The 19815-nt window shown below is 43.6% G+C and overlaps 1 protein-coding gene across 9 annotated transcripts in view; it reads left to right on the top strand.

Moving 5' to 3' along the window:
• The window catches only part of ITPR2 (inositol 1,4,5-trisphosphate receptor type 2), a 264276-nt gene that overhangs the window by 144254 nt on the left and 100207 nt on the right, over positions 1-19815 (top strand). For all 9 annotated transcript variants that reach the window (XM_035127537.3, XM_035127538.3, XM_088652318.1 and 6 more), the window contains 3 exons: positions 73-324; positions 12462-12587; positions 18761-18889. In XM_035127537.3, the coding sequence (XP_034983428.1) occupies positions 73-324; positions 12462-12587; positions 18761-18889 (507 nt within the window). The remainder of the gene's footprint in view (positions 1-72; positions 325-12461; positions 12588-18760; positions 18890-19815) is intronic.

Here is a 19815-nt window from a genome sequence, read left to right as displayed (position 1 = left end):
TGTGTGCTTTGAGGTGGGGTGGGGGACTGAACTATTTAAACAGATGCCAAGTATTTCTTTTTATAATTTCAGCTAGTTAATGGGGGTGAAGATGTGCTGGTGTTTTACAATGATAGAGCATCATTTCCGATCCTCCTCCAAATGATGTGCTCTGAGCGGGACCGAGTGGACGAAAGCGGCCCTTTGGTTTACCACATCACCCTGGTGGAACTGCTAGCAGCATGTACAGAAGGGAAGAACGTTTACACTGAAATAAAATGTAACTCCCTTCTTCCACTAGATGACATAGTGAGAGTGGTGACTCATGATGACTGCATACCTGAGGTAAGCCAGACTTTACGGCATGTGAAGCGTTGTTTTTGTTATAATATATTTTTATTAAATACTGTATTAGTTTACAAAAATACGTGCATTGTCTCTTTTTTCAAGTTGTGTTTTCTACAGATCAGTTTCATTTGTTGTGAGACATTAGTGTTGCATACGGTGTTAGGTTAGGAAGAAAAGAGGGGGATTCAGATCACATTCTAGTCCATTGGGTGGGGTTCTTTATAGCCTATGCCGTCCTCCCATTGTTTTTTTAAAATTATGTCAAGGGGGTTTGTGGGGTTTCGGAGCAGTATTTTGTATATTGTGGATGCCACCCCCTTGCTGTGTCTCTCTGTGGTGAGGAGGAGGTTTCCGAAGGTTGTCTAGGGCCTAGTTGCTGCTGGTTTTACTACTGGATTGTTTAAGGAGGCATGTAATTGGTGGTGTGTTAGCCAGGGCCTTGTTTGTCTTGTATTTCTTGTGTCAATGTGGCTTTGTTAGTTTTGTAGAAGTCTGCTAGGTGGCTTGTCAGGATTTTACCTGGAAGTTATGTGCTGCATGGTAGAACAGTGGGCGGTGAGCCAGGGGGTTTAGTGGGGACGGTGTTGGGGACAGTTTGCCAGCTTCTTTCTTCCATTCTTTAAGCATGGTCTGTGTAAACCTGTTTAGTGTTGTGGGGATTTTCCTTAGTTTGTTTGGGAGGAATGGGTATACTGTGGTGGGTGTATTTTCAATTGTGTCTCTCTCCAGGTGTGCCCATTGTTTTGTCTCGTCTTCTAGGATACACAGGATTATGTAGCGTAGTTGCTTGGCGATGTAATATGATTCTATGTTGGGGATTCCCCATCCTCCTTCTGAGGAGGGGAGGTGCAGGTATTTGGGACTTATTCTTTTTTGTGTGTGTGAGAAGATAAATGAGTGTACAGTGGTACCTCGACATCCGAAGGTTTCGACTTCCGAAGTCGGCAAACCCGGAAGTCTTTTCGCCCCACGCTCGAGAAGCTGCACATGCAGTCGGCGCATGCGCAGAAGCGCAAAATTCCGCTTCGCACATGCACAAAACGGACGCTTCGACAACCGAAGGTTTTGACTTACGAAGAGCGCCACGGAATGGATCGCCTTCGTAAGTCGAGGTACCACTGTATTTTTTCCTGCCCTTTGCAAAGTTGGGCTGGGGGGATCCAGATTGGGAGGGTTTGGAATAGGTAACGTAGGTTAATTTTGGGAGGGTGGTCATTTTGATCATGGCTATTTTGTCTGTGAGAGTGAAGTTGGTGTTCCATCTCCTTAAGTCTTTGTTGATTTGTCGCCACAAGGGGTTAAAAATTCTCTTACTGGTACTCTATTGGAATAAGTGCATTTCATTCAGTCCTTGTTTTTGGAAGTCGAACGTGCTCTGTTCTAACTTCCATTTTGAGTGCCACACTTCCATTTTTCTAGTGAGGGAAGGCAGGCTGGGCAGCAAGCAAGCAGACAAGAGATATTGCCACCACCCCACCAGCCTGCTCCTGCTTGCAGGCAAGTAGGGGTGGGATCGGGCTGCTCCACTAGGCCGCGTTGCTGCTTGCACAGGAACAGGAGCTGGATCGGGGCTGCTCAGCTGGGGAGGTGTAGGCTCCACCACACTTTCCATTGAGGGGTTCGTGGCTGCACTCCCCTCAAGGGAGAAGTTTAAAGGAGCCCCAACCTCCACATCAGATCCCCGCAACCCCATGAAGGCAGCCAGGCTGAATAGTTGCTGGGGTTGGGGAAGGTGGAGGCAGCCCAGAAGCTGCATCTGAGAGCTCCTGCCCCACCTCAAGCCAGCCAGGCACTCAGTCTGCTCCCGCTCCTACTTACGTGCAAGCAGGAGTGGAGGTGGGGATCTCTCAGTGTGAAGCCTCCACTCCACTTCTGCAGTGGTGAGTCTTCTAAGAGAGGCTCCGTGGAACATGTGTACTCTACCCACTGGGCCTCTTTTAAAGGACTCACCCTGAAGTAGATGACCACAAAAGGGCAGGGGGTTACTATTGAAAGTGGATGGGGAGATATATGTATGTAGGTATGTTATTCTCCTTCTCCTTCTCCTTCTTCCTATTATTATTAGTTGGGGGGGGGGGAACGAAGAGAAAAGAAAAGAAAAGAGAGATGAAGGAGATGAATGGAAGGTGTAGGAAATTTATTTATTTCCCCCCAAAAAATTTGTTCATTTTATAATAAGACATACAAGAAAAACAAAAACAATACAGAATACATCACAAAACAAAAGTCATTGACAATACACAAAATATTAAAAATAGCATAAAACATTTAAACAAAATACAAACAAACCTATCAATTATTTCTTAACCTCATATTTTGCTTAACATTGTCTTGAGGACTTCCTCAAATCCCACCCTTTGTTTTTATCCTTAGCAGTTTTCATATATCCAAATTTCATCCATTATTATCTACACCCATTCTTATTTTAAGCTTATTCATATTTATAAAACATTCTTCTCTTTTTTCTTTTTAACTTATTGTCCACCTACTCCTATCCCCCCATCCCAAATTTTAGCTATCCTAAAATTTCTCAATTTCTCATACTTCTTTTTAATAAACATTTTTATTAAATTTTCCAATTTAAATATCTAATCCATTTTCAAAATATACAAATTATGCAAATATCAATTAAACAATTAATCCAAATCTTCTGCCAAATTATACAAATTTAATTTGACTTCCCATGCTCAGAAGGACTAGTCCTCTTATAGTCCCTGCATTTCTATTCCATATAATCCAGATTTTATCTGTCAGGGGGACTCCCTACAGGGAGCCTCCCCCCCAAATCATCCTGACCAGCACTTCGCCCAGCGACAGTGCTAGCAGCAGGTCAGGGGGAAGCGGGATGGAGGAGGGAAGGCATCAGAGCCCTGGCAATGCTCTGGGGAACAGACGGTGAAGGAAGGACTCAGCGAGGCATCAGAGCCCCTGCACCACTCTGAACAACAAGTGGAGGAGGGACGGCTCAGGGAGGCGTCGGAGCCCAGGCACTGCCCCAGCCAGCAAGGGGAAGAAGGGGCACAGCTCCTTCCTGCGCCCGAATTGAGGTGCGCGCCCAAACACAGGGCTAGGGGGTGGCATTTCGGGGTGCCCAAGTTGTTATGCTGGCCCCAAAGCAGAAGGGCGCCATTGCCGGATTATGAGAGTGACTAGGAGGTCATGTTTTTTGCTATCTCTGCACTGTAAATAGTATGCACAATAAAACCTTTAAAGACACAACGGATTAGAGCGTCTTTACTTGTGAGTAGCTGCAACAACTCCCTGACATTATCCAATAATCTAATATTATCCCTCTATCTTCTTTCAAGTCACTGAGTTATTCCAGCAAGCAAGTTTAACCAAACAGTATATGATCCTGTGTGAATTTATGACCATGATTCCCTTCTGTAAGGTTAGCACTGTCTCTTCGTACGCTGGTATCTTGTCAAGTCAGTCCAGAAATCCAAAAGTCCTTTTCACAGCCGGCGGCCGCCATCTTCAAGCAATCCCAGTAAATCAAATCTTGAAGCCTCTGTGATGATTTCTCCAAGCTGCTACTCAATACAGCCTTTTCAGGGGAGATTTTGCTAGGTCAGGACTGTAAACACACATCTAATGTCTTATTTATGGCTCACTCCCCCTTTGGCTGGTATTGTAGCTGGCTTTGTTTCCAATATGGCGAACTCTAATTTGTAACTGTGTCATGTCTCATAAATTTCTCCACAAGTTTCCAGCTTCTCTTTGATGTCCATGAGTTAGGGCAGGCATCCGCAAACTTCGGCCCTCTAGATGTTTTGGATTACAATTCCCATCTTCCCCGACCACTGGTCCTGTTAGCTAGGGATCATGGGAGTTGTAGGCCAAAACATCTGGAGGGCCGCAGTTTGGGGGTGCCTGAGTTAGGGAGTCTTTAGCCACATTCCAGGCAAGTCCAAAAGTACAAACTTTGATTATTTATACATTTATATTTTCAATTCGCAAAGTCTATATCAGGCACCCCCAAACTTGGCCCTCCAGATGTTTTGGACTACAATTCCCATCTTCCCCGACCGGCTCTTCTGGAGGGAGCTTTGTTAAGTATATAGTATATAGTAAAGCACAGTTCTCTCCCCCCCCCTTCCGCTCTGTCACATACCATTTCTTGCTCTGATGTAAACATTCCTCTGTTATCCTTTGTTTTCTCAGTGGCTGAGCTTAGCAGAATAAATCTTCCTTCCTCGTCTGAAGCATGTCCACAACTTATATTATATCCAATTATTCTCTTAAGCCGTGGAGCCTGGTTCGCTCGTAGAATCAGCGTCCAGGAGATCCAGACTCCCACGGGGAGCTTTCCATCCAGTGCCCCGATCCCCTCCTTCCTTCCGAAGTCGAAGCTGGTTGATGGGCAACTGTGGGTGAGACTGTGTCTTCCTGTACCCCTCGTGAAGATTTCGGGAGGCTGCTTACCCCCATTACAGCCTCTAATTACCCTGTGGGACTACTACATCTTCTACAGCGCCCCAAGTGGAAGTCAATTTCTCACATTTCTAAACCTATTTATCACATTCATACCATACTTTTCTTACCCTAGCCTAATATTTCCACCAAGAAAACTTAATACAATTACTCATTCCTTTAATTTCACATATAACTTTTACCTTTTTATTTTTCCCATCTATTTTCTGCCTCCCCCCCCCCCCGGTCTCTTTCCCCCAATTGATACAGCAAGTTCCATAATATAGCCCAAGTTCAAATCCCATCCCCACCCAAATAATATTTATTAATTTTCAAACATTTTCAAACAAAAAAGCAAAAAGAAAACATAATCAAAAAAGAAAAAAGAGAAAGCATATCATTTCATTACATTAACTTGATATTGTGGACTTCCTCGATTCCCCCCCACACTGGGTCCATTTATTAAATCTAAATTAAGCAATTTTCCTTTATCATCTTAAATCATTCTGACACAATTTCCCCATTATTTCCCAACCAATTCTAATCTACTCAAAGAAAAATAGACATCGACTATCCTCAACCTGTAATTCATTAATTAATCCAAATCTAACTTAATTTCCCCATCCATCTCTAATTCTTTAGCCTCACAATTTATACCCCCAAAATTTTCCATACATTCAAATGTTATTTCTTCTATCATAATAACCTTTAACCACATTTATCTAATTCTACCCCCCTTCCCCTGGACTCCGGATATCCCAGATGTATCAACCAGTTCCATAAAACGTTCCAGTTTCGGACCATCTTAATAAATCAGAAAATAACCCATTGTTACTCCTCACCCTATTCCCACTCTTTTGCCACCTGTCCACCACTCTCCCTTCTTTGTCCCCTGCTGCCCCCTCAATTTTCTAACTATAGCACAGTACCATCCAGCTATGTTTCCACTTTTCAGCCCTATCTCAATTTCCCCCCCAGTTAAGCTCAGGCCCGAGCATGGATCCTGCCCTCCCTCTCTCACTGGGAGGACATTATTCCATGCTGGTTCTTCTTTGAGGACTCCTTGAATCAAACAAGTCTTGTTCCCCCTCTCCAACTGGGGGAACAGTATTCCATACATCTTCCTCCTCTTTTTTAAGTTATATTGTCCAGGACTGATGGATCTTCCTCCTCTTCTGCAAAGTCATTTACAATGCCCCCGGATGATGCTTGTTCCTCTTGCTTCGGTTCATTCTCTACTGAGACCAATCCACCTTCACTTTCCACACAATTCTCTTATTTTGCGAATCTCTATATTGTTCTGCTGCAGTTCATCTCTCACATCCAAAATCAGTTCTAGGAGTTTGATAATCCACAAAGTCTGAAGAGCCAGATGATGTTGTGTCTACTGACATCCTGTTTGTCTCAAATTCCATGGGAGCTGCAGAGATTACAATGCAGGAAGTGGCACTGTTCGTATTTCCAAACCTCAGAAACAAAGTTTACGTCCGATCTGGTTCTCAACTCTCATTTTTAATTCTTGTTCATATTTTAAAAATCTTGTGTCCGTTTCTGAAAAGAGCATTATCAAACTTCTTGTACACAGCCTTATATTTGCTCTCTCTTCAAAGTTAACAGTTCTCAGCCTCAAAGAGGTAAACAAATTCCTTCCTATTGTGATGTCATAATGGCGGCTGGCTGATCCTTCCAGGGACCCGTCTCCAGTTCCCGGGGGGCTTCCCCCAGTCCAAATTAATTTTTTTACAGGGATTTTAATGTTATCAATCCTTCCTTCTCCCTTCTACCCTGCCTCAGGGGGAAGGTTTTAAGACCAATCCTTGGAAGTTGTTAAAGTCCTGTCAAACTCTCCGGCTGCAGGCAAGTTAACTGCATCACCGTTCTCTCAATGGGGGAAACCGACTTCCTGTTTAAACCTCTTCCTGTGGCCAATTCTTTTCAATTGAATTTTTTTTAAAAATAAAAAAAATCTGTTACTCACGGTGTCCAATGTCTTCCGAATCCTTTTTGGGGGGGGTGGAAACATCCACCGCTGTCTGCTGCCAGCTTGGAGCTTCGCTCTGTGGGGGTAGCAGTTGACTCAAAAATGGCGCCCGCTACTGCAACTCCACTCTAACTTGGAGCTCTCAAAGAGAGCTTTCTGGTGAGCAGAGGAGTCACCTTTGGGTGCAGCCGAGCTCTCATGCCCCCAGAAAGCTCAATCTGGGGTTCTTTTGGGGGGCCATGTTGCTCTCGCGGCTCTCCCCCTCCCTCACAGCGCCAGGAACCTTGGAGCTTGAGGATTCCTCGCTGATCAGCGCTGGCGGTAGACCGGAAGCCTCAAATCCCATTTTTATCCAGTCCTATAAAAACCAATTTCCTTTTTCACTCCACTCCCAATCTCACGTTTTAAATCCCAACTTTTTGTCCTCCCCTCCCTCTGCCCCCCCCCAACTCCATAAAATCTCTCCATTGCCAAGCCCAAGTCATCACATTTCCCCTAATTTCGCATAAGATCAATCCCCAAAATAGTTCTTGTTCTTCTGTCCCTGAGATGGCATAGTTCCATGGTACATCTTGATAAGTTTTCTCTCCTTGTCTTACATTTTCTTCTTTCTCTTCTTTGGGTTATTTCCCTTTGTCCTCAGGAACTAGTTGTTCATTTTTTCTCTCATACACTATACTTTCTTTAATTTCCAATCCTTCTTCCTCTTCCTCCAGTGATTTATTATTCTTTTCTAAGTCCAAACTGATCTGGTGCTGCCCAACTGTGAGTTCCCACAACAATTTTAATACTGTCTGTTGAAAACCAGGTGCAGCTCCGGATGTTGACATTCTTTCCAGCTTCAAGGGCAGAGTCGAGATTAGAGAACAATGAATAATGGAGTTTCAGTCTCATAGAGCAAAGTTATATCCAAGTTGGCTCAAAAACTTTCCATAGACATATTCCAAAACTTAGAGTTCTTTTTAACCATTCAGTCAAAGAACAGTTGCAATTTTTAATGACAGCTGTCAAACATATCCATTCTCTTCATTGTAACAGTTCACATCCTCTTAACACTGAACACATTCCATTCCTTTATAACGTCTCCATAAAGTCTCGCTGATTCTCCTGGGGTGCCGATTCCAGGGTTAAGATAAGCTTTTCCCCTTCCCAATTACTGACTTTTGCAGGGATTTTTTGTTAAAAAAGAAGACTCCCCCCTCCCCCTGCCTTCAGAGGGGAAAATGGGTTCATTCCTTGGAGGTTTAAACCACTCCAAATTTCTTTCTGGCTTTGGGGCACGTTACTGCTTCCCAGTCTCTCAGTGGGTAGAGATCGACTCCCATTTTTTAGATTTCTCTCCCGTGGCCAAATTTTCCAGATTTAAATCCAATGGATCAGATTACTCACGGTCTGTTCTTTTTGTAAAATTTATTTTCCTTGGAAGAATTGACCGCTGCTGCCTCCCAGTCTCGCAGCTTCGCTGTAAGAGAGAGGGCTTGTAGAGAGCAGCCCACTCTGCTTACTTCCATCAGATGGGAGAGCAGCAGCAACTCTGGGAGGGAAAATCAGGAACAGGAAGGGTTAAGAATGGTCCAGGGCTCTGCAGAGTCCTGAAGGCTCAGCTCCAGGCTGCGAGAAGGGAAGCAGGGGTGGAGCTAGCTTCAGCAGGGACTGGAAAGGAGGGAGTAAGTAGAACGGCACCTCAGGAGCCTGTTTTGGGACCACGGAGGACCCATAGAGCAAGGAGGAGGGGCGTTTGGATGCCCAGTCTTAAAAGGGGGGGTCAGAGCCCACGAGACGCCATTGTGGGCTTCTGCCCCATGCAGAGCAGACATGATTTGAGACATCTCACCACTGTATATAGCATGCACAATAAAACTCTGAAAATCCAGAGGATGTGTGGAGTGCTTACTCGGGAGTAGCCAACACCCATCTGTGACATTCGCGCTGTCAGAGTTAGCAATCTTTGTGCACCACGGCTCTACCTTCTCGCTCTCAGGGCTTAACAGAGCTGAACCAGGGAGGGGGAGCCCGCAAATAGCACCTACCAGACGTTCAGTCCCCAAAACGCTCGATTTGGGGCTTTTTAGGGGGGTCCGCTGCGCTGGAGCAGTTCCCCCCACCTCTGAAGCGCCGAGGTCCACTCCACTGAACGGACCTCCGACTGGGGAAGATGGCGCAGTCAACCAGAAATTTAAGAGTAAAGAAAGAAGGACAGGAAAAAGGAAAAAGGAACAGAAAGGGAAGAAAAACTGAAGATGTTGAGCTGGTGGTGTTTGGAAGTAGTACACGGTATATATATCAAACAATAAAAGTAAAAATTAAAAGTATATAGAAAACCCCTTTGTGAGGGGGGAAATAAAATCGAATTATATATGTATACAGTGGTACCTCGGTTTATGAACACAATTGGTTCCGGAAGTCTGTTAATAAACTGAAGCGTTCATAAACTGAAGCGAACTTTCCCATTGAAAGTAATGGAAAGTTAATTAATCCGTTCCATATGGTCCGCGGAGTAAGCGTTCATAAACTGAAGCAAACTTTCCCATTGAAAGTAATGGGAAATGAATTAATCCGTTCCAGATTGGTCCGCAGCGTTCATAAACTGAAAATTCATAAACCGAGGTGTTCATAAACCGAGGTTCCACTGTATATGTATTCTCTTTAAAGAGAAAAAGGAAAGGGGAAGGGGGGGAAGGGAGAAAGAAAAAAGAAAGGGGAAAATAACAATGGCAATCACAATAATGTAGAAAAAAAGTTGGTTTTTGTTGTTGTTTTAAAAAAGGATGAAGATAATAAAGGGTGGCTGAGGGCAGGAAAGACTCCCCACAAATAAAGACTCTTTTTTATTTTATTCTATTTTCTTTTCCCACTATTTAATTTTAAAAAATGAGAGAGGCGGGGGGAGTCAGGGCTGAAGTGGCGGTCCCAGGAAGTGGCCCCTGTTGGTTCAGGGCTCCTTTATGGGCACCGCCATTTTAATTCTTATCAGAAAAAATGGAGGTTAAAAATTGTGGGAAAAAAGAAAAAATGCATTAAAAATACATTAAGGAAATTAAGGGAAAGGATTTTTTAAAAAATGTTTTGGATCCTGTGTCTGTTTCCAGCTGCCAGTAGCACCCCTCTATCAGCAGGGGAGGGCCCACGCAGTGCCCGTCTTCTCCCAGGGTGGCTCCCCGATGGGTCCCTGCCCACTTCCCTCGCACCGGTCACTAGAGAGGTCGGATCGGGTTTGGACTGGGCTGTGCACTTCTATGCGGCCTCCCTGACTCTCCCAGTCCCATCCTACCTCTCTCTCTTGATGGCTACAGTGGTGGTTGCCATGGCGGTGGAGGCTGGCAAGTGTAATGTGAAGCATAATTATGAGAATACTAGCTGGCCCGGCCACGCGTTGCTGTGGCTTATCCCTGTGATTCCTCCCACCCTGTCCTGATCCATGACGTATCCCATCCCCTCTTCCCCCCACCACTGTGTCATCCCTGTGAGTGGCCCCACCATGTCCTGACCCATGAGCTATCCCATCCCCTCCCCCCACCCTCAGATCATCCCTGTGAGTGGCCCCACCGTGTCCCGACCCATGAGCTATCCTGTCCCCTCCTCCCTCCACCCCAGCTCATCCTTGTGATTCCCCCACCCTGTCCCAATCCATGACGTATCCCACCCCCTCCTCCCTCCCCCCCACCCCCACCCTGGCAAGTCCCCACTTCCATTCAGCCTAATCTGTGAAGGCGAGCCAAGGTGCTGTGGAGAGGGAAGGTTTTCTAGCTGCAGTACCAGTGTAGCTGCCGATAGAGGGCGAAGGCGAGCCAAGGTGCTGTGGAGAGGGAAGGTTTTCTAGCTGCAGTACCAATGTAGCCATCACTAGAGGGCAATGTTTTGTAATCTGGGTCTTTTCCCAGCATGCTCGACAGGGTCTCCTGGCTGACTTTTTAGGTCCTAAAAACGGGGTTTTAGCTTGCACAGGTGTGACATTTGTATACCCCATGTAGCTAAGAACACTCACATAGTGGCATGTGACGTTTTCTCCAAATTTCATCGCTATCGCTCAAGCGGTTTCGGTGAAAAGTGGAAACCAACAGACATGGCCAGTTTACATTTTTATATACAGTGGTACCTCTACTTACGAATTTTATGCGTTCCGAACGCACATTTGTAAGTCGAAAAAAATTGTGGTCGAATCCCAAAGGAATGCGTTGGGAGAAAAAAAATCGTAAGTTGAAGCAACCCTATCTAAAAATTCGTAAGTAGAAAAAATCCTATCTAAACTGCATCCAAGATGGCGGATGGAGCTCCATTTGTAAGTAGAGTTATTCGTAAGTAGAGGTACCATGGTATATATATATTTTCAGTGCCTGTTTTTAAAAACAAAAAAATAAAGACAGCATGCCAGGCTGAAAACAGCTTCTCAGGTTCTATTGTGCGTTAAGCTGTTATTAACAAAGAAGTAAATCAAGACATTTCTTTTGAATGAAACAATGAAGTGTTGATTCCCTTGTTCCACACCGCACACAAATGTGGCACCAGGTTGTAATTTGTTAACAGTAACAGGAAATAATACAAGCAATTGTGTTTTGCCACTTAAACTAAGCCAGGCTGCCATTTTGTGCTATTAAGTGTCTTTGTACAAAATAGATATAGGCCTTGGACACGTCAACACTCCAATTCCTAAACATTTCTTAAGTATATTAAGAGACAGGAACAAGGCAGGGAATAGCAGTTTCGCTGATATATAATTAAAAAATAAAAATATTGCTAAAGAAGCATAAGGAGATTGTACTAAGGTTGAATGAATTCTTTGCATCTGACTTCACTGTAGAAGACTGAAATTACATATTGAAACATACATGTTGACCTTCTTCCACTTCCATAGATGGTTGCCTTATTAATTTCCACTATTTGCATGCAGTTCCATAATACTGAAGTTCTCTGGGTGACTTAAAATAAATACTACAAATCAGGGTAAACATAAAATGCAACCTAAAATTATCAAATGGGAAGTTTTAAAGGACTTGTGTTTTTACCGGTATTATGTTTTTAGATATGTTGTAAGCCACCCAGAGTGGCTGAGGAAACCCAGCCAGATGGGTGGGGTATAAATAAATAAATAAATAAATAAATAAATAAATAAATAAATAATATCATCAAAACTAAGTAAATACCACAAATACAAGAGTTCTCAACAGTCCCAAGATTAAAATCAAAGATTTTAAAAATGAGAGCTCCGGACTTCTTAAGTAGGTAAACAAAAGGGTCAGACCCAGTTCCAGAAAGACCACAAAGATGGTGCCAGGTGAGCTTCATAACTGCAGTGCTACCACAAGAAAAGATGCGGGTGTGTTCCTGTGGTATCCAAAGAGGATCTTAAGGTTTGGTTTGGTAAATACAGCAGAAGATGGTCTTTCTGATAACCTGGTCCCAAAGCATTTAGGGTCCTGAAGGTTAAAGCCAGCACTTCAAATTGTGCTGGGAAATGCACTGGGATCCAGTGCAGCTGTCAAATCATAAGCACAATATGGTCAGACTTTCCAGTCTTCTTGACTGTGAGCTGCTTCACACATAAAGCTGAGCCAATCAAAATATTTAAATTGCAAATATTTGGGCTCTTGGAGAAGAGATGATGTCTGTTTTGCTCCTCTGGTCTGCACTTTTGTTGTAAGCCATTACATGCCAACCGGCTCAGTATTTTATGGACTACAAGAAAATACATATGTAGTGGCTTTGGCTTACCTGATTCTTTTTTTACAATATTATGTTCCAGGTGAAGATAGCATATGTGAACTTTGTCAATCATTGCTATGTAGACACTGAGGTTGAAATGAAGGAAATCTACACCAGTAACCACATCTGGAAACTATTTGAAAACTTTCTTGTTGATATGGCAAGGGTAAGTTTTATGAATCATTAAATATTGATTAATATTGAATCATTAATAATCCTTATTAAAGGCAGTGGAATGGAGTTTTATGTTTCTGTTTTAAGTTAAATTTATGTGTATTTTTTCAAATTCATGAGTCCCTGGAATGAAGGACCTATGATGTGGGGTGCCAGAGGGGCAGTGGCCCCAGGCACGGATTATCGAGGGGGCACAAAGAAGATGTTCTCTTATATTCAGAAACATTCTGTAAATTCTTCCAAAGAGTAGCCGAGACATGTTTGAGAATTGAGTCCGAATCATAGGTTCGTTTTGCCACTATAATCTCCTTCGTCAGTGCGCTCCTAGCTTGGTTGTACAAATTTCTGTCTCCTTTCCTCGAACCCTCCTCTTTAGCATATCGGAGTTTCCTTGAGTTTCCTTGATTAATAAGGTGCAGATCATTCATTTTATTGTCAAGAGTGTGAAGATTTGAGAGGTATATAGATGGTAAAGCCTATCTCATTCCTCGCCTTTGTATCTTAATCAAAGCGCTAGCACTTTTTTGACATCATATCCAGATCCTGCAAGGAGCTACAACTCCTTCATCCTAAACGTCTTTGCAATTTTACTTAAAATTGGAGCGTAAGTACACAAACAGGCTGCTCTGATGTTTAAAATCTCAACTCTGGAAAATGTAATCTGGGGTGGTTAGCCAGAAGCCAGAAGCAGTGATAATAATAGTAAAAAACCACTTTCACTTTAACAGTTCCGTTAGGCAGTTAGGCTGTTAGGCAGCGGCCTCTTTCCTGGCTTTAACGGCTCACTCCTTAGCAGTCCTTATCTCCAATCCTTGTCTACAACGCTGTCATACAAGGCAGTAAGAGCCATAAAACCATAAACTCCTTAACTCTTAAAACAGTAAAGCAGTGAAACAGCACCTTAAAAACATTCATAAGCATGTAAAAAAGCCAGGTACATTACAGAGCAAAAGCCATGGCTGCCCTTCTCGGCGCCATCTTGGATGTATCTTCTAAAGCTAACAATTAGAAAAGCAAGTGCTTACGTATTTTCAGCGGCTCCATATAGTTCTTAAGTGACAGTTGAAAGTAGAGATGAAATTTCTCAGAAGACATTTCTCAGACTTTCTGGTGCCTCATTTATGCCTTAGCTGAACTTAGACTCCAGTATCTGAGTAGCATGAATTCAACCCAACCCTCTTGCTCTTTTTATACAGCAGGAAAGCCAGTGTGCCTCTGTGGCATTTTTTATTACTAATTTAAGGGTTGGGTGTGTCCCGTCCCCTCCAGCTACTGTGCTTTAAGTTGGGAGGGGTGGCTAACACCCCAGAGGACAGGATCACACTTCAGAATGACCTTAACAGATTAGACAACTGGGCCAAAGCAAACAAGATGAATTTTAACAAGGAGAAATGTAAAGTACTACACTTGGGCAAAAAAAATGAAAGGCACAGATACAGGATGGGAGACACCTGGCTTGAGAGCAGTACATGTGAAAAGGATCTAGGAGTTTTGGTTGACCACAAACTTGACATGAGTCAGCAGTGTGATGCAGCAGCTAAAAAAGCCAATGCAATTCTGGGCTGCATCAATAGGAGTATAGCATCTAGATCAAGGGAAGTAATAGTACCACTGTATTCTGCTCTGGTCAGACCTCACCTGGAGTATTGTGTCCAGTTCTGGGCACCACAGTTCAAGAAGGATACTGATAAGCTGGAACGTGTCCAGAAGAGGGCAACCAAAATGGTCAAAGGCCTGGAAACGATGCCTTATGAGGAACGGCTTAGGGAGCTGGGTATGTTTAGCCTGGAGAAGAGAAGGTTAAGGGGTGATATGATAACCATGTTCAAATATATAAAAGGATGTCATATAAAGGAGGGAGAAAGGTTGTTTTCTGCTGCTCCAGAGAAGCGGACACGGAGCAACGGATTCAAACTACAAGAAAGAAAATTCCACCTAAACATTAGGAAGAACTTCCTGACAGTAAGAGCTGTTCGGCAGTGGAATTTGCTGCCAAGGAGTGTGGTGGAGTCTCCTTCTTTGGAGGTCTTTAAGCAGAGGCTTGACAGCCATCTGTCAGGAATGCTTTGATGGTGTTTCCTGCTTGGCAGGGGGTTGGACTGGATGGCCCTTGTGGTCTCTTCCAACTCTATGATTCTATGATTCTATGATTCTATGTCCAATTTACAGAGGGCAGCATTTCCTTCCCTCCCCCCCATCTAATATGTTTGTCAAGAAAGATTGTGCGCTCCTCAACTGGCACAGTGCCATCCTCCCAAGAGGAATATCCACAGACCTTCTTGTTGGGATTTCCATTCCACCTTTGCATTCCACATCGGCATTGCATGCTGGGAACTTCTGTTTGTATATACTTTCTGTTCTGCTTGAACACGAAGGTGATCGGACGTGTCTTCCTTCTGTTCTGACTTGCTTTAATAAACACTGTAAATATGTTTCTCACAAGACTCTCAGTGATTCTGTTGCGTTTCTGCTGGAACAGCGTGCACAGGCTTCTAAAGTCTGTGCTGTTATCTCATGCTGCACCAGAGGTGGAGAGCCCCCGGCAGCCGGTCGGGAGGGCATCCAGCCCTGGTGTCTCCCATGGTGTATGCAAACACTTCTTTGGCCCCAGGTGTAGAATCAGCACATGTGGCATGGTGCAAAGGTCTGTTGCCAAAATCCATATTGACCCTTTAGCAAACATGACTAATGTTGCCTTGCATCAAGTTATTGTGATGCTTGAGGTACATAGCTGCCAAGTCTCCCCGGATTTTAATCCATTTCCCACTGTTATTCCGAATAGAAAAAAATCCCAGAAATCCCCCAGATTTCCTACCTGCCAGGGAGGCTCCATTTCGGGTGCTGCTCTGCCCATGTCTGGGCACCAGAAATCGGGCAGAGCGACACCGGAAGTTGCTTCCAGTGCCGCGCCGCTGCTGATCCCACATTTTTCAGCGGGAGACTTGGCAGCTATGCTGAGGTAGTCACTTATTTGTAAAGTAAAATAAGAGAAAATTACTCCTAACTTTCAGTGGTATCATTTAATTCACCCCAAAGTGTGTGTGTTTCCCTTTGAAAGCATTTCTGAAAGCTGTCTGATAACATTCCTTCTATATCTCTGTTCCTTATTTTTCTTGCTACCCAGCCCATCCCTTAGAGCAGAATGTCAAAAGGGCTCTCTTCTCTTCTAATTTCATGGAGCCTTGCGTGGCTCAAGCTACCCAGGCCCTTCTAGATTGATTTATTCAGAGCAGCAGGGAGGGGAGAAGCGAGTTATTTTAGATGGAGGCACAGACCATATGTTTCGAATACATAACTTTTATCTTGCTTTCAGGACTTGGAGTAAGCGTTTAGCATCAAGAATGAATGTTGGAAAAGCTCCCCAATCATTTAGAGACGGGACCCTTCAGTTGCTGCTGCTCCACCTGTTTTCCCCTTATTGCTTTCAGCTGCTGCCTGTCCTTAGCAAATCAGGAAGATTTTGTTGAGAGAAGGTTTTCTCCTCAGGTGCATCATAATATTTTGTGCCTTGATATCCTTACTCTAAGTATGTTTACTCAGAGCCTAATCCCTTAAGCATGACATCCTCTCAGTGTGTGTGTGTGTGAGAGTCACACAGTATTCCACGTGTATGTGTCTAATATTATATCCCAAGAAGGGCATCACATGTTTTAATGGGAAGCACAGTGGTCCAGGGCAGAAGAATCTTTTGTGGGACAAGCTCTACATCAGGCATCCCCAAACTGTGGCCCTCCAGATATTTTGGCCTACAACTCCCATGATCCCTAGCTAACAGGACCAGTGGTCAGGGGTGATGGGAATTGTAGTCCAAAACATCTGGAGGGCCGAAGTTTGGGGGTGCCTGCTCTACATTAAACTTAGTCTTATGCAGAACTAAAGTTTTCACAGTTTTGGAGGACATGCAATTCAGTAATAGCTGGGGAGTTTCATTTGGCCAACCTATATGGAGAGACCTTCACTTGATCTAGATCAGGCATCGGCAACCTTTTATGCCCGTGGGCTGGAGGATTCCCACGGACTATCGTCCATGGGCTGGACATGGTCCGCGCAGGCGCAGAAGTGATTTCTGGTGCTGCAGACATTTTGGAAATGGACAGCGCAGCACCAGAAATCTTTCTGCACATGTCAGTGGCTGCGCAGAAGCGATTTCCGGTGTTGGCTGCCCATTTCCAAAATGTCCGCAGCGCCAGAAACTGCGGCTGCATAGACACGATTTCCGTCGCTGCTCGACGAGTCCCCGCACTGCGCTGCGCCGGTTTACCGCAGCACATGGGGGGGGGGGTGCCGAGCAGGCGACTCGGTTCACGGGCAGCCCGTGGACCGGATAAATGACCTCCATGGGCTGTATCCAGCCCAAGGGCCGGAGGTTGCCGATGCCTGATGTAGATCATAGGAGCCAACTCTAGGGGCCAATGCCCCTTCAGCCCCCCAATAAAATATTTGAGGGGGATCACAAGTTGATGAACACTGTCGTTCAAATGGTGTGTGTTTTGTGATGAATTGTGTGGGGTGCCTCCCCCAATATTTTATTCAAGTTGGCACTCCTGACCTAAATCGCTTGTTTTAAATTATGTGTGCTGCTTACTACTGTGCAGAAAAGTGCACACCTGTTGCACATATTTGGTTCCAGCAGTGCATTCACAACTGACCTCTCATATGATGAATGCACATCCAGCCCGTTTTAGCAGCTGCTGTGCTCTTCCTTTGTGGCTGTAAGTATGGCACTGTATCATTCCACAGAGGAGGAAATCCCCCAGGTGTCTTGTTACGGAAGAATGGCTGAAATACCTCTTAGATCTTGTAGCTCATAAATGAATAGTTTACTTAAAAAGCAGGAACAGATGATAAATTTCAGTTATCTGGCAGGATGACATAGAACTCCATGCAGACTGAGGAATGGAAGGCATGAAGACGTCCCTCCCCCCCAAAAATATATTTATTAAAGATTTTTCAAACAATAAAAACATACAAAAATACAAAACACAAAAAAGAAATACAAAACACAAAAAATACAAAACTACAAAAATTCTTACCGTACTTATAGCCCATGTTTCTAATCTAATGACTTCCTCTTTCCTCCTCCTACTGCGGTTCGTTGCATTTCATACTTAGTAAATTCTAAATCTTATGTAAGCTCTAATTATTACCTCAATATTACCTTATTGCTATATCTTTTATATCTTATCCTTATAAACTCATTCTATATCTTACTTCTTAGTTAATTTATCCTTATCTTCTATCAATACTATTTCACACCCTTGTGTTATCTACAACCTCTTTATATCTCCCTCACTTCCATTAATTCAATCTATTATATGCTTATTTTTCAAATAAAATTTGAATTTCTTCCTGTCTTCTTCTGCTGCTTCTTCGCTCCGATCCCGGAGTCTCCCCGTCAACTCAAACAGTTCCATATATTCTATCAGTTTCTTCTGCCATTCATCCACAGTTGGCAATTCTTCATTCTTCCAATTCTTTGCCAATAATTCTTGCTGCTGTTGTGGCATACAGAAAAAAAGTGACATCTTTCTTAGGTATATCATCCCCGTTATCCCAAGTAAGAAGGCCTCTGGTTTCTTAACGAATGTGTTTTTCAACACTTTTTTCAATTCATTATAAATCTTTTCCCAGAAGTCTCTCACTTGGGGGCACATCCACCACATGTGAAAGAAAGTACCTTCTTGCTTTTTACATTTCCAGCACTTATTGGCATGTTTATGGTAGATCTTAGCTAACTTTACCGGTGTCAGGTACCATCTATACATCATTTTCATGACATGAAGACATCCTTGTGCCATTAACCCTTCTGTACCATCAGTATAAATGTTTTGTTTCTTCCTTTTCTTCCTTTTGAATTCTCCCTTTTTCGTTGTCTTCTTTTTAACATCTTCCTTTTTGATTTTTTTTTAAAAAACAGAATAGGAAACCAAACATGTGTTCATGATAACTGAAAAATTGCTTTAAATGTAAAAAGTGACTCATGTTAGTGATCTGAATGTTAGGAAATTGAGCTTTATTGTTCCATGTTTGTTTTCACCTACTGTATAAGGGAGGGATGGTGGTTTTTTGTTTTCCATTTTTTCCATTGAAAAAAAAAGTGTGTGTGTGATGGATGGGAGCTGCTGTTTTCACTCATTCTTCATGCAGTTCCTCTGTCTACTCTAGGTTTGTAACACAACCACGGACAGAAAACATGCAGATGCATCTCTGGAGAAGTATGTCACAGAATCTGTAATGAGCATAGTGAGTGGTTTCTTCAGTTCTCCATTTTCAGACAACAGCACAAGCCTCCAGGTAAAGACTTAGAATCATAGAATTTAACAGCTGGATGGGACCCAAGTCATCTAGTCCAACCCCCTTAGCTAGGACCCTCGTACTTATGGGACCGTCTCTCCCGGTATGCCCCGTGGAGGACCTTCAGGTCCATAAATAGTAACACCTTAGAGGTCCCGGCCCGAAGGAAATCAGATTAGCCTCAACTAGAACCAGGGCCTTCTCAACACTGGCTTTGACTTGGTGGAATGCTCTGTCTTCTGAGACCAGGGCCCTGTGGGACCTGATTTCTTTCCGCAAGGCCTGTAAGACAGAGTTGTTCCACCTGGCATTTGGCCTGGAGCCAACCTGTCCCCTCCCCCATTTTCCCTTTCCCTTCCGCATGAGGCTGCATTTTTAATTTTAATTTTAATGTATTTAGTCTTGTTCTTAAGTTGTATTTTAATCAGTTGTTTTATATCTATTGTTAGCCACTTTGAGCCCGGCCTTGGCTGGGGAGGGTGGGGTATAAATAAAAAATTATTATTATTATTATGATAAACATCAATGTCACTTGGCCATCCATTCTCTGTTGAAAAACCTCCAAGAAAGGAAAGTCCACCCCACCACCTCTCATGGGAATCTGTTCCACTGCTGAACAGCTCTTACTGTCAGAAAGTTTTTCTGAATGTTTAGTTGGAATCACCTTTCTTGTAACTTGAAGCCATTGGTTCAAGTCCAGAGCAGGAGAAAACAGGCATGCTCCCTCTTCCATGTGACAGCCCTTAATATAGTTGAAGGTGGCTATCATATCTCCTCTCTGTCTCCTCTTTTCCAGACTAAAATACCCAGCTCCTTCAAGTGCTCCTCATGAGTCTTAGTTTCCAGACCCTTGATCATTTTGGTGGCCCTCCTTTCCACACGTTCCAGCTTGTCAACATCCTTCTTAAATTGTGGTGCCCAGAATT

The sequence above is a fragment of the Zootoca vivipara genome, chromosome 9, assembly GCF_965207765.1.
Source record: "Zootoca vivipara chromosome 9, rZooViv2.hap1.1, whole genome shotgun sequence".
Classification (NCBI taxonomy): Eukaryota; Metazoa; Chordata; class Lepidosauria; order Squamata; family Lacertidae; genus Zootoca; species Zootoca vivipara.
Note: the sequence above shows the minus strand (reverse complement) of the source record. Positions and strands in the feature narration are given on the sequence as shown.